General features: G+C 50.0%; 8 protein-coding genes across 8 annotated transcripts in view; 2 read left to right on the forward strand and 6 right to left on the reverse strand.

Annotated features, from left to right (window-relative positions):
- Positions 1-414: 414 nt before the first annotated feature.
- On the reverse strand, positions 415-1,501 carry ASPZODRAFT_152764 (hypothetical protein; the record flags this gene model as incomplete). The annotated part of the gene is made up of 4 exons (XM_022725889.1): positions 415-492; positions 566-1,124; positions 1,191-1,217; positions 1,362-1,501. The coding sequence occupies 4 exons, from the start codon at positions 1,499-1,501 to the stop codon at positions 415-417; spliced, it is 804 nt and encodes a 267-aa protein (XP_022580277.1).
- Positions 1,502-1,738: 237 nt separating this feature from the next.
- Positions 1,739-2,081, reverse strand: ASPZODRAFT_17209 (hypothetical protein; the record flags this gene model as incomplete). The annotated part of the gene is made up of 2 exons (XM_022726983.1): positions 1,739-1,935; positions 2,021-2,081. 2 exons carry the CDS (start codon positions 2,079-2,081, stop codon positions 1,739-1,741), a joined length of 258 nt encoding a protein of 85 aa, XP_022580278.1.
- Positions 2,082-2,830: 749 nt separating this feature from the next.
- Positions 2,831-4,092, reverse strand: ASPZODRAFT_17210 (hypothetical protein; the record flags this gene model as incomplete). The annotated part of the gene is made up of 3 exons (XM_022726984.1): positions 2,831-2,899; positions 3,389-3,724; positions 4,060-4,092. The coding sequence occupies 3 exons, from the start codon at positions 4,090-4,092 to the stop codon at positions 2,831-2,833; spliced, it is 438 nt and encodes a 145-aa protein (XP_022580279.1).
- ASPZODRAFT_523758 (hypothetical protein) lies at positions 4,041-6,364 on the forward strand. Its single transcript, XM_022728442.1, has 5 exons — positions 4,041-4,587; positions 4,653-4,766; positions 4,827-4,959; positions 5,009-5,441; positions 5,518-6,364. Exons 1-5 carry the CDS (start codon positions 4,272-4,274, stop codon positions 6,064-6,066), a joined length of 1,545 nt encoding a protein of 514 aa, XP_022580280.1. The 5' UTR covers positions 4,041-4,271; the 3' UTR covers positions 6,067-6,364.
- A 297-nt stretch (positions 6,365-6,661) lies between these two features.
- On the reverse strand, positions 6,662-7,814 carry ASPZODRAFT_17212 (hypothetical protein; the record flags this gene model as incomplete). The annotated part of the gene is made up of 2 exons (XM_022726985.1): positions 6,662-7,361; positions 7,438-7,814. The coding sequence occupies 2 exons, from the start codon at positions 7,812-7,814 to the stop codon at positions 6,662-6,664; spliced, it is 1,077 nt and encodes a 358-aa protein (XP_022580281.1).
- Positions 7,815-8,092: 278 nt separating this feature from the next.
- ASPZODRAFT_133640 (hypothetical protein) lies at positions 8,093-9,236 on the reverse strand. Its single transcript, XM_022723318.1, has one exon. The coding sequence runs from the start codon at positions 9,077-9,079 to the stop codon at positions 8,285-8,287; it is 795 nt and encodes a 264-aa protein (XP_022580282.1). The 5' UTR covers positions 9,080-9,236; the 3' UTR covers positions 8,093-8,284.
- Positions 9,237-9,472: 236 nt separating this feature from the next.
- ASPZODRAFT_133641 (hypothetical protein) lies at positions 9,473-12,289 on the forward strand. The gene is made up of 6 exons (XM_022723319.1): positions 9,473-9,591; positions 9,662-10,031; positions 10,093-10,312; positions 10,386-10,417; positions 10,466-11,735; positions 11,831-12,289. Exons 1-6 carry the CDS (start codon positions 9,485-9,487, stop codon positions 12,115-12,117), a joined length of 2,286 nt encoding a protein of 761 aa, XP_022580283.1. The 5' UTR covers positions 9,473-9,484; the 3' UTR covers positions 12,118-12,289.
- Positions 12,290-12,624: 335 nt separating this feature from the next.
- The window catches only part of ASPZODRAFT_68626 (hypothetical protein), a gene marked incomplete at both ends in the record, with an annotated part of 1,312 nt that continues 783 nt past the window's right edge, over positions 12,625-13,153 (reverse strand). Inside the window, one exon of the mRNA XM_022729522.1 lies at positions 12,625-13,136. Coding sequence (XP_022580284.1) covers positions 12,625-13,136 — 512 coding nt within the window. The remainder of the gene's footprint in view (positions 13,137-13,153) is intronic.

Genomic DNA, 13,153 nt, shown 5'->3' on the forward strand with positions numbered 1-13,153 from the left:
GAGCGGGAATACGGAGTAGAGAGTGCGTAGATAACTGGTAACTGACTATAGAGTAGTTACGGAGTACCTCTATCTACTACGAATTATCTACCAAGTCAAGATACTGTACCGATGGCTTGGATCTCGTACGGAGTATACAGTTTGCTTTGGTATGCAAGCTGACTGACTCGGCAATACATCATTCGCGATGACCGATTGAATCTTGGATGCTGGGTGAATAGTTACGGAGTAACTAACTAGTTGACTACTACAATGTACTCGACGCAGTACTCCGTCCGTACTACTTGCCACGGAGTACTCCGGCCCATCTTCCTCAAGGCCTCTCAGCACTCTTCTAGATTATTCGCTGGCTGCTGTGCGACATTCCAGTTCCAGTGAGACGTACATTTATTCCTTCGTCCTGCATATTACCACTCACTCACCGCTATATCTTACCGACGGAGTAATGGGGGAGATGGGATGGGGCGCCTTTCTTTTCTTTTTCTCTCTTTTCTTCCTGATTTGTTTGCTTGCTTTTTTTTTGTTTTTTTTTTTGGATAGTCATCTCCCAGAGTTCTCTGAAGACGCTCCGTCGGCCGAGCAGGTCGTCCGGGTGGCCCCATTCCACCCCCCGTCCGCCGTCGAGCACCAGGATCCGATCAAAGTCACGCACGGTCTGCAGATGGTGCGCAATCGAGATCACCGTGCTGTCGGCAAACTGCGCCCGGAGCACGTCCATCATCTTCCGCTCCGTGGCCGCGTCCACGTTCGACGTCACCTCGTCCAGGATGAGTATCTGGAATCCGTTCAACACCGCCCGCGCCAGACAGGACAGCTGCTTCTGGCCGCGCCAGAGCGGACTCGACTCCAATGTGGCGTCAAGCCCGCGCCGCGACAGCAGCTTCCAGACCACCCCACACACCTCCTCCAGGGCGGTGACGATCGCCTCGTCGCCGTGCTGCGAGAACGGATCCACGTTGAATCGTACCGTCCCAAACAGTATCAACGAATCCTGAGGCATCACCGTGATGCTGCGGCGGAGCGTGTTGCGTGGCATGTCCGCGATTGGGATCCCGTCGATCACCACGTCGCCTTGTACCATCTCCGCAAGTCGGAGGATGCTCAGGATGACTGAGCTTTTGCCACTTGTCACTAGTTAGAAAGGAGCAACAAGAGGGGGAAAAAATGAGGCAGAGAATATCCTGTCTAACCTCCCGGTTCGTCCGCAGATCCCCGATCTTCTGACCAGGTTGGATGTGAAGCGTGATGTCTTTCAAGAATCGAGTCGGTATCCGCTCTGATGCCCTCAGTAAGGCGGTGTTCCTTGAAATGGTACCTAACAAAGGCTCGTAGAAATGATTGCTTACTTCTATCTAGCCGACATTTGCTGGAACCTGATCTCACCCTTCATCGGCCAGTCAACTGGAGGCGCTATTTGCTCGGTGAGAAGATGCTCTGACGGTGTCTCTTCTTCGAAGGCTTTCTTCCGTGAGACGGTGCCAATGGAATTCTCAACCTCCATCCATTTCTGGATCAGGTAGGTTATGGTGGTGCTGAAAGATAGAATGTTAACCAGGGAGACACCCAGTGAGCCGGCCGAACTGCCCGTCAGCTGCGTAGCGAGAGTCATGATAGTGGCCATCGCCGCCACAGTAAGATTCAGGACCAGACTCAACCAGCATTGAATTCCAAATAGGAGACAGAAGGGTCGCTGAGACTGATCCAGTAATCCATTGTTCCGGAGGACCCAGTCCGCTTGCTAGCCAAAATCTCGGATGGTGACCAGTCCTTGAAGGGTTTCGAAGAAATTCGAATACGGCGGCGACTTGGCTTCGAGGTCGAGGAATCGCATCTGCCGCGAGGTTCGGAGGTAAAACTTCTGTAACATATACAAGACGCAAAACAGCACCGGGTACATCATGGCAGCCCACTTGGAGGCGGACGCAATCAAAATCGCTTCCGCGATACATGTGGTAAAAGTCAGAAACCCCTCGATCAACGTGACGGGGAGGCTGCATGTTCACAAGAGACATATCCTGACTGAACCGGTTCAGGATATGGCCCGAATCTGTAGACACGAAGAACCAGTACGGGGCTGCCATCACGGAATTGAGCAGTGTACCGTGCAACACTTCAGACGAACAGGTGGTCCTAACTATCACCAAGGTCCATGGAATAGAAAAAAATGCGGTGATACCAATCCCGCAGAACATACCATATATCCTCATTTACATATTGGTGTTTGCATTCGGGTTTGTGACTTCAGCGCTTGACCACCAATCGAGCCAGACAGTCGGGAATTCAGCACAGAAAGCCCACATGATGGAGCTCACGATGGTCACATCCCACCTGAGAGTTCCGATGTAGTAGGCATCAAGACAGAGATCACCTGTTTATTATATAATATCACTTCTCTGCTCCTCCTCCGAGTCTTCAATCTCCTTCTTCTCAAGTTTTTTTTTCTGTGTATGTTCCCTGCGTCCTGCTAGGTTTTGTAGCTTCGCAGGAGCCGGCTCTCAGGTCGCTGTCGCTACGTTCCAGACGCAACGATGAAGGGGGGCAATAGTAATGGTCCCATGAGACATGACCATTATATAATCTGCTTGTTGTGCGTGCTGCATTGGTTAAGAAAGGGAAATTAGTATTAATCATCTATAAATATTAGTTAGACAAAAGATGATGATTCTCACCTACATAGGTGGCTAAAAGAACTGTCCTGCCAGCCTTGCGACAGAGTCCACCCGGACCAAAGACATTATCCATAATGACTTGTTCCGTTGTAGGACCAAGCCTACTCAACACGTCGTCCAACAGAAGTATCCGTTTTCGTGAATAAAGAGCCCTTGTCAGGCTAATCCGCCGCTTCTGATCCCTTTACTACCGACGACGATATTGTCACCTTGAGGAAGGCCATGGACATCTGTTGAGGGTGCACGCGCCCAAAATGGTGAAATATCAGCTTTCATCATATTCAGAGCAACTGACTATGATCTCTCGGATACTCTGGGTTGGAAGTCAAGGGCCCTGAGTACAAAAACCCATTTCCAGCGAGGGATGCGGGTAGATGAATTCCTTCTTGATGAAGAGCTCATCCAAAAGACTCAAAAGAAGTGTGCTCTTGCCACTGCCGATTGGACCTGTAATGATTGTCCATGCCGGATACAATTTCAAAGAAGATGTCGTGTAGAATTGCTTGGCTAGAAGCCTTGTAAGCAAAATCTACATTATCGACGCAGAGCAGAACGTCCTTTTTCCGTCAACCCTATGGATTTGGGCAAGAATCTGCATTTCGATTCCCTCTCTTTCCCGGGAAGAAGGTCGACTAGATCTGGCAACGCGGCCGTCTCTTTGGATAGGACTCAAGAAAAAGGGCTAAGTAGCGGCTAGTCCTGGAAGAGCAGTCACAAACCTCGAAATCGGTTGTGTCCTCCGACATGAGAGACGCTGTGCGGTTGATGAGGAGCGGTTGTGCGAAGGTGAACCCGATACACACCTGCTTGGCTGCCTTCCACGAGACCTTCGACCCCGGCACTGCCTTGATCCTCTGCTGCGAAAGATACACAAGCCGGCAAACTGCCGCCGCGAACAACGCAGGCAGAGGCACAATAGACAGGATCGCCTGCTCGAACAGTAGAGTGAAGTCGAAGCCTGATCGACAGAGAAAGGCCCCTTCAGGACCGAAAGCGTTGTTGGCCTTAGCCTGGCACGTGCCCATTCCTGGAATATCATTGATCACGTTTACTGGCTAACTAGTTTAGTAAATAGTAATCAGTCAGCGAGTAACGACTCCAAGACAGCTGGATACGATTGCTTTTCTTCCTCGACACCCCCCAGTGCGTCTCTGGGATTCTTAAGGATCTGGTAGCTTGTCAGCCATCTGATCTTGCAAGCGATATAGGAGCCTGGCGGGATTCGGGAGAGGATTCGGACTCCGACTCTGTCACAATTCTGCTTGACTCTTAGTGGGTGCGAAATTTGATAGTTATCGCCTGTAACTTGTCAGATAAGGCGCTAAATTAACTAACTGGCTGCTAAATAGTTGATTGGCAATTGCCCAGATTCCAACTTCCTGCAGCATACGCTATCAGATTGGGGGTGAGCTAGGCTAACCATAGCTCCTTTATCTAGACTCCGAACCAGACAAGAAGGAACGTCAGACATCCGCATTTCCATCTTCGATTGGGCTTGAACGGTAGGTTTGATGTGGAGAAGAAGTAACTATCTTGAAAGTTACTACCTTGGTAGATATAAGGCGTCTGGACGGGGGGATAAGAAGAAAGGTGACAGCAATAATGGCTGAAGTCTCCCATACCTATGACGAAAGCACACCTCTGCTGGCCATAGGCCAGAGATCTCCAAGAGAATCGAGGAAGAGATGGCTGGTTCTCTTCATCAGCTCGCTTTTGATCCTTGGAGCAGATCTTGGTGTTACTATATCCAGCACGCCCCAGTTGGAGATCTTTGAGGAGATTCTATGCCACAACTACTATGGTAGCCATGACGGTCCGGCGGGGACTATGATAGACGAACGACTGTGCAAGTCGGCCGAAGTCCAGACTGAATTGGCATTGATCAACGGGTGGAAAGATACATGGGATCTTGTACCAGGTGAGTCCATTTCCCCTAGAGCGCGGGAATACAAGTAGATAATGGGGTCACTGACTATGTCCTAGGCATCGCCCTTTCCCTTCCGTATGGAGTTCTTTCGGACCATTGGGGCCGCAGGCCGGTGTTTATGTTGTCCTTACTAGGTATTATGCTAGGAGAGCTCTGGGTGAGAATCGTCTGTAGGTTCATCGATCACGCCGCAATCAGCATGGGGAATGCTAATGTTTCTAAAATCCAAGGCTTCTTCCCAAATGTGTTTTCACTGAGGCTTGTATGGCTCTCGGCGCTGCCCAAAATCATCGGTGGAGGGGACAGGGTTGCCGCATCAATGGCTATGGTCATGATAGCGGATCTTTTCTCGGAGGAGGAAAGGTACGACCAGCTCCAGTATCCCTGCGGCAATCGGCTGATTAAGAATTAGAGCGACTGCCCTGTTTCGACTATTTACCTTTGTGCTCATATCGGAGATTCTGGGAATGCCCATCAGTGCATATCTCATGAGGTTCACCCCCTGGCTCCCTTTCAACCTAGGACTGGGAATCGCCATGGTCAGCAGTCTATTTGTGTTTTGCATCCCAGAGACCTTGACCGATGCCAAGGAGAAGATGCGCCAGTCATCCACGCCAGCAGTTAACGAAGAGGATGCAGTGCTGGAGGAGTCGAGCAAAGATGCCACGGTCCTGCAGGCCATCCTGCACCGGGCTCGCAGGTTACAAGAGGCCCTTGGCTTTATTTGGAGCGATGCCGCGATCGTAATCTCTCTATTTGGGCTTTTCATTTCTCCATTGGTCAGGCTGATGACGCCGGTTCTTTTGCAGTACGCCTCGAAGAAATTTGACTGGAATCTCGCTCAGGTGAGTCAACCATACAAAGATAAACAGTGGTTTTATATACAATTATATTTTAGGAAAAAGCTGACGAACAACAAAGGCTAGTCTATTATTATCGCTAAGAGGTGGATTCTCTCTTGGGAACTATGTGATCTTGATGCCCGCCTTGTCCTCCTGGATCACCACCCACCTACGCATGCCCGCTCAGTGGAAAGACCTCCGCCTGGCTCAAGCAAATGTTCTCCTTTCAATCGTTGGCTTGTTTATCGTGTTCCTGGCCGGATCCCCGGCAACCCTGATGACCGGCCTGGTTTTCGTGGCCCTGGGTTTCGGCTTCCCAATAGTCTGTTGGAGTTTCGTCACCTCCCGCGTGCCAGCAGACCATGTCGGGACGTTGTATGCAGCGGGCTCGGTCATGACTGCTTTTGGTGGGATTGTCATGCTGCCTGCGGTTACATATGCTTTCCGCTTCGGCCTGCACCTGGGAAATGCGTGGCTGGGTCTCCCTTTTCTCCTGGCAGCCTTGCTTTACTTCCTTGTTTTTGTGGCTTTCTTGTTTATCCGACTAGAGAAAAGAGTCGACATTAACGAAGCTGGTGTTCATGTCGGAGAACTATCGTTGCAAGAACACCTTGAAGACAGTTCCTGAAAGGAAAACGTTGTACGTATTCTTCTTGTGGGACTCTGGATACATCCCAAAAACATTTCATTGGATATCTTTGGCAGCTAGATGACCGTTTAAAATTGGTCTGGTGCTGCTCGCAATAAAAACACTGGGCGTTTTCCCCGCATGTGTACTGCTGTTTATTGCTCGGGTGTATTGAATCGAAACGGCGATTGTTCGGGGTAACAGTGGACTAATTACCCTCGACATCGACATGGCCTTCTGTGGATCTGTCAACAGGTTGATGCAGTCGTATCACGTCTTATGTCAACGAGTAGTTTCTTTCATTAATCGAGGCGTTTAGTGGAGTCCTTCGACAATCACTGTGAGAAGCCGTAGATTTTGGGTGTCTTGATCCCCAAACCTGTAGGGTTGGATAGAGTGCTCTGCAGCAATAGATGTAGCTTCGTTCCAGACAAAGCTCTTGCGCCAAGCTGCACAACTGATAGGATCAGTTGGAGCTGCATATGCTGGTATAGGCCTCGGGTAAACTCGAACACTTTCTGCAGCAGCGCAATCGCCATGCTGTGCGTATGAACGGGGAAATGGCAACGGTGGTCTTTTGCCACAGGTCTTCTTTCTACAGGCCCTTGAGTCGCATAGCTTTCCTCTCCTCTTCCCTCTTTGAGTCCACGCGGTCCAGAAAGTCCATGCGGCCAAGATAGCCTTCCTTGGCCTTACTGTGGACATTGAGTTCATCTCGGATACCCGCTTTATCAACGTATTTGGCCCAGTCCAGCCTTGATTTCTCGACAGTGTTGATTCTTGGTCCCTTGGCATTCGCGTCTGCGGCTGCGACAATCTGTTGTTTCTCCCAGCTCTTTTTGATGGACCCCGTGGGGTTGGGGTCAAACCGCGACACCTTGCGGAGCGGCCTGCGCAATTTCACAGCGGACTTGGCAGTTTCCGCCAATTCATCCGCAGTGACAGGCTCGACGTTCTCTCCATTAGCTAGGAAAAGCTTTGCTTCGGCTGAGTCCTTGGGTACGATCTTCTCCTCGGTAATGATTTCACCAGCGAACTTGTAAGTGCGCTTGATCTTGACCATTTCTTCTGCATAGAGTGATGTCTGCTTTTCTTGATGCTCCGGCTCTTTGTCTTGCACTGCAGGTTCTTTGATTTCTTCTATTAAGGGGAACGCGTCCTCATCTTGGTTCTCTGGTTGTATTTGAGATGGCAAAAGGCCTGAATTTGTATCGGAGGAATTCATCCTCGCCCATAGCGCATCGACATCGACTGTTGCACCTTCGATCTTTGCAAGAGGTTTGCGTTCTTCTATCCTGCATTTGTACTCAGTCAGCTTCGGGATCAACGGACGAATCCATCTTGCCCCCCTTCCTCAGCCGGAAGACCTACATTTGCATTCTCATCGCTCTTGTTTTCACGAACCCCCCCGCTCCACTTTCTTCTTCATCGTCGAAACAGATATCATCTTCGTCTTTGTCTTCTTTCGCGTCATCCTTCGACTTCTTTCCCTTGTGTCTCTTCTCCTTCGCCTTGCGGATGGTTGCCTCGTCGCCCGAATCCAGCTCTTTCTCCTCCGGTTCCCGAACCTTTTTATTCAACTTCCGTCGTTTTGTCGCCGGTTTAGCTTCATTCTCGTCATCCGACGATAGCGAGACGTCTGAATCATCTTGCGCGGCATCAAATTCAAAGTCTTCGTCTTCGGCCGAGTCGTACGCTTCGTTGTCAAGATCAAGCTCTGTGGCCTGCACTGTGGGATCGGCAGACATCTCGGTTACAATTCAAGTGTTCGGATTCGATGATTTAAGGATAAGGGAAAAATAATTCAGTGAGATACCGAAGTAGCTCTGGAGTGATGGCAAAAAGGTCGAGGCTACGCGAATCATTACGCGCATTCTGCCAAAGGCGGTGTTGGGAGACGAATAGAAGCTGATAGCCAATCAACGGCATGTGTTCTACACTGGACTTAAGGTACGTCAGTAGCAAGTATATGATGCTTTCTTAAAATAAGGAGCCTTGAAGTAAATATTATATAGTTTGCTCAAAGACTCGATGAACAGTCCTCGATTTCCATCTCACTGAAAAGGGGAGCTCACTGGGAAAAGTCTGGATTAAATACTCCGTCATAGTTACTTACAGGTGTACCAACACGCCTGTGCCAGAAGAAAAAAGATTTGGCGTAAATGGATTCAATTTTGGGTATCAATTCTATTCCGGAGAGTATCTCAAATTTTTTGGTTCATATATTGGCTTTGTGTTCGAGCAACTTCCGTAAAGCCATAACTTCGCCTTCCCATTTGGCGACCTGAAGCCTCAGACTATCTCGATCTTTTGTTACTTCTTCTAACCGCGACTCCAAGTTGCTCACATGGTCCTCTTTCCTCTTGCGGAACCGGCGAGCAGCCATTGTATTGCGCCGTCGTCTGGCTGCAGTGTGGTCTTCTTCCGAGCCAAGAGAGCTCAGACTCTCGCTGGCGCTCGATTCGGCGGTAGATGCACTGGAGAGCGAGCGTTTTCCCCCAGCTTTAAGCGGCATACGTGTAGGGATAAGCAGTTGAGAAACAGAGTCAGAACAAATCTCCTTTGGTGCCAAGATGACACTCTGCCGAGTATTTCTAGGAGATAATTGCTGATCGCATATCCTAGCGTCTAGTAGGCCGTGAATGGCAGAATCACGGTGGTCTGGCTCTTGATAGGCAGCAGATAGAGGACTAGTGTTGTAACCCATCCATTCAAAGGAGAAGTCGGAGCCCTCTGTGGGATCCCGAGTCACTGTAAAAGGCGCCATATCGCAAGAGTAGTCGGAGAGAACAAAGTCGGCCTGGAACAGCTGCTCTGGGGATCCCAAGAGGGCCGGACAGACTCCTTGCGATTCAAACATTGGCGTAGTAGAATAACATGTAGACGCTGGACTGGCTGTCGTCGAAGGGTATAGCTCAGCCATAGAACTGCAACGGTCAAACACTGGTTTGCCTGACGAGGACGATCTCTCTATAGCAGTACTAGAATCAAAAGCAGTGGAAGGGGAGGTCATAGTATGAATGGATCTGCACAGAACGCCTTGAAGATTGCGTCAAATAGAGATGATCTCTTGAGAACAGATGATGACGAGAAACGCTCCATGGCGGAGTCTGTTCTGCCCTGCGGTTTATATATATAGCAGTGAATTGGAATGGATCCATACCGGTCGCTCCTTCCTCTTCTTTCGGTCCTCTTTCCCTCTTTCCACTTTTGTGCCGATCATGTGAAATCCGACGCTAGCCAAAATAAATCCGGAGCTAGGCCAGAACTAGATTTACGCTAACCGCTTTTTCGACTCAGGGTCCAGCTCCAATTGGCCTTCTGGATGACTAAGCCATCACTGTCACCTTCCTCCGGTGGTCTATGTCCGCCAAGCACGGACTTATTCAGTGCATTTAACCTCCTCCCTCTCTAGAGTATGGAGCCTTCGAAAACAAGCGGCAATAATGGAGATTCTAGTGGGCGACAGGCGAAGACAAGAAAGCCAAGGCCAAAGTTGTCTTGCGTCCTATGCCGTCAGAAGAAGTCAGTGCATACTACTCAGGGCCCCGTCTGGTTCAAGTCAACGAACCAAGTTGCTGACTGTAGTTCCTAGACTGAAATGCAACCGCCTGCAGCCCTGTGACAACTGCATAAAGCACAATAGGACGTATATGTGTCACTATGCGGGTCCGCAGGGGATGGCTAAGAAGGTGTCTCTTGATATTTATAACAATCTCCGAGATCTGGAAGCCCGGATCCGGCAGCTGTCTACTTTGGATGGATCGGTCCAGTCTTCCTTGAGCTCAACATATACCCAACCGAACATCCAGATGTCGACGGCAACGCTGGAGAGTCAATCGACTCTGCCAGTGACGTCAGAACAGCAGCCAGAGAAGCAGGATGGTTCTTCGGGAACCATGTTGAAAGACCAAGATGGCACAAGATATATCAATCCAACCCATTGGCAGGCAGTGCTTGATCAAGTAAGCATCATGGAGAGTTTCGTAACTGATCATAGTATTCTGGAGCTTACTCGAAGTACAGATTGCAGAGGTGAAAGACTATCTCAGTCTGTATGGGAACACCAGTTCGCCGGAGGATATAGAAGAGGAGACAACCTCGTTCACCGACATCAGTGCACCCAGCCTCTTGTTTGACCGCTCATTCTCTACAAATGAAGCAGAGCTACTTGCTGCATTGCCCGCTAGATCTACCGTGGACAGACTTGTTTCGTTCTACCTCAACTCGAAGGAGGCGCCTCTTGGTATGTTTTGCTTCTATGAACATGATTGTTTCCTTGGCAAATTGAAATTTTTGAATCGCTGAGATCTTGAAAGTTATTATACACATTCCGACCTTTACAAAAGAGGTAAGAATGATATCTGACTGATGTTGATAGTGCTGATTGCAGGTTTAGTATGCACAATTTTGGAAGGATCCCAGTGATGCGTCGATTGGCTGGCTTGCGCTCCTGTATAGCATTCTATGTGCCTCAGCCGGTTTGAATCTGTTTTCGATGTCTGGCAGAGCAGACGGGGAGTTGGCGCAAGCGTTTGAGGAATACCGGATCCGAGCATCTCAATGCCTGACCCTCTCTGTCTACACGATCCCCGGACGGTACAAGCTTGAGGTGCTCATAATGTGCGCAGCCATGGAAACATTAAGGAGTAGTGATGCTCACGTCGGTCCATCTGTCACTCTGAGCCTTACCACGCGTTTGGCGATGCATAGCGGGTACCACCGTGATCCAAAGCATTACTCTCATATCTCGGTATTCGAAGGGGAAATGCGACGTCGAGTCTGGATGTATCTCACCCTTCTTGATCACTATATATCCTTCCAGGCTGGCCTGCCTCCGACCACGGCTCATGCGCAGTCGGATGTTGAAGAACCTCGGAATCTTTTGGACGAAGACTTGGATCCGTTGATGGAAGTGTTGCCGCCCGACAGGCCTGTCTCAGAGAGAACATCAATCCTATTTCCAGTGGTGTTGAACCGGATACAGTTTATTTGCGCAGAAATCGCTGAAAAGGTCTGTTCTGTTCGAGGCGTCTCCTACGGTGAAGTGATGCGGCTGGACAGCAAACTACGAGAGCTACACGAAAAGATCCCTCCTATGTTGCGGTCACGACCCCTGAGTGAATCCATCGCGGACTCCCCCTCCGTGATCATGGATCGGTACAACGTGGATTTGATGTACCAGAAGGCACGGTGCGACCTACACCGGCGGTATTTGACCCAGCACCGCCTAGACCCGAGGTACGCGTATTCGCGACAGGAGTGCTTGGCCGCAGCGCGACAGGTGCTGAAAATGCAATCGGAGATCTTCCAAGAGAATTACTCAGGAGGGCAGCTCGGCTACGCTTCGTTTTTCTTCTCGTCCTGTGTCATCATGCATTTCCGCGTGGCCGCAATGGTCGTCTCATTGGAGATCTCCTGCCAGTCTCGATATGACCTACAGCAGAACCTCGCGGTACAGGAGAGAAACTCGATCCTGGAGACACGGAAACAACTGTCGTATGAACTGGAACGCTCATGGAACGTCTGGAACCAGCTGCGTGGCCAGTCGAAAGACGCGTTGCGGACGGCTGAGGCCCTGGAGATCATGCTCAAGGTTGCGAACAACCACCTCCAACATGGCACAAGCACCGATACCAAATCTACGCCCGAGGTATTAACACAACTAGGTGAGTGAACATACAGCTATCCTTTGAGTAGGAAAGCAGAACCATCGCCCGTTTACTTGTTTCTTTCGAGGCTGCAACTAAAGTCATTGTCCCAGATATGAGATCAGCATTTGCTCTTCTCCCAACCTCCACAGACCAGCAGCAGCAACAGCTCACGTCACCGGCTTCAATCATTCCGCCCCCTGGAATCACACCACCTGCTGCTCCTTCCTACGAACCTTCCTTCGAGGTCGACCTTATGGACGCCAGTTTTTACCTAGGCCAGGACCCCCAGCCTCTGGACGCGCCCTTCTCTAATCCGACGGATAGCGTTGATTTCTACCAGACGTATTGGGACAATCTGATGCTTCTTGGACATGATTCTGGTAGTTTGGATAGCTAGATTAGCTGGTACTAAGCCTCTTATTGTCATTAGTATCGTCTGTCCAGACACCTAGTCAATATTTATTACTGATATGCTAATGCTGATTTATATAGTATACGAATTGCCGGGAATAATAAATTCAGGATGTGGAGCTGGACGCGTAAACCGACGACAGCTAATGTAATATCCAGTGCATGTGAACGAGCGGCTGTTTGAAAGTAATTAACTGTAGATTAAACCGCCATATTGCATATGGAGTACTTGCTCCGATCGACCAGAGTCTAGGCTAGGAGAAGCTTACACTGTTGACAGTGGAGTATATCCACAACCAAGTATAGATCTGATTACGACTAACTCTTTAACCTGAAACTAATCTTGATTGAAAGGATTAGACCGGAACCCAGTATGATGAGTACTCGAAAAGGAAAGATAGATATGTAAATAGTGACAAAGAATGGAATGGAATGTTTTTCAACGACTCTCGCGCAGACAGCGGAGGGTTCAGCATTGTATCGCCCCAACGATTTAAGAGATGTAGCTGGTGTCAACCCAGTCCTCGTAGCTGCTGCCCAGGATATCGGTAATGCCGACCGCAGCGGTGAGCTTGGTAGCGAAGCTGGCGCGGGTGCCCTCGGATCCAGCGCCGGAGTTGTCGTACTCACCGAAGAGGACGTCCTCGGTGTTGGGCTCGCTGGAGGACCACTCGATCCAGCCGGCGGAGTTGATCACGTCGCTGAGGTAGGTGTTCTGGAAGACCACGCGGGCGTACTCGGTCCAGGGACGGCCGAGGTAGTAGGTTCCCTCGGTGACATCCTCGTCAGCGGCGGCCTCGACAGTGCACTCGTTGAAGACGTAGTAGCCCTCGTCAGTGCTCGAGGGGCGGCCCTGGGCGGTGATGGTACCCTCAGAATAGGTGAGCACGCCGATCGTGCAGCTGTCGAACCATGCATTTCCGGTCTGGCCGAAGACGAAGTCGATGGCGCCCTCGATGTAGCAGGTGCCGTAGACCTGGTAGCCGGTTTCAGCAAGGACGGTGTCTGGCAATCAATTAGCA

This window comes from Penicilliopsis zonata, assembly GCF_001890105.1.
Source record: "Penicilliopsis zonata CBS 506.65 unplaced genomic scaffold ASPZOscaffold_10, whole genome shotgun sequence".
Lineage (NCBI taxonomy): Eukaryota > Fungi > Ascomycota > Eurotiomycetes > Eurotiales > Aspergillaceae > Penicilliopsis > Penicilliopsis zonata.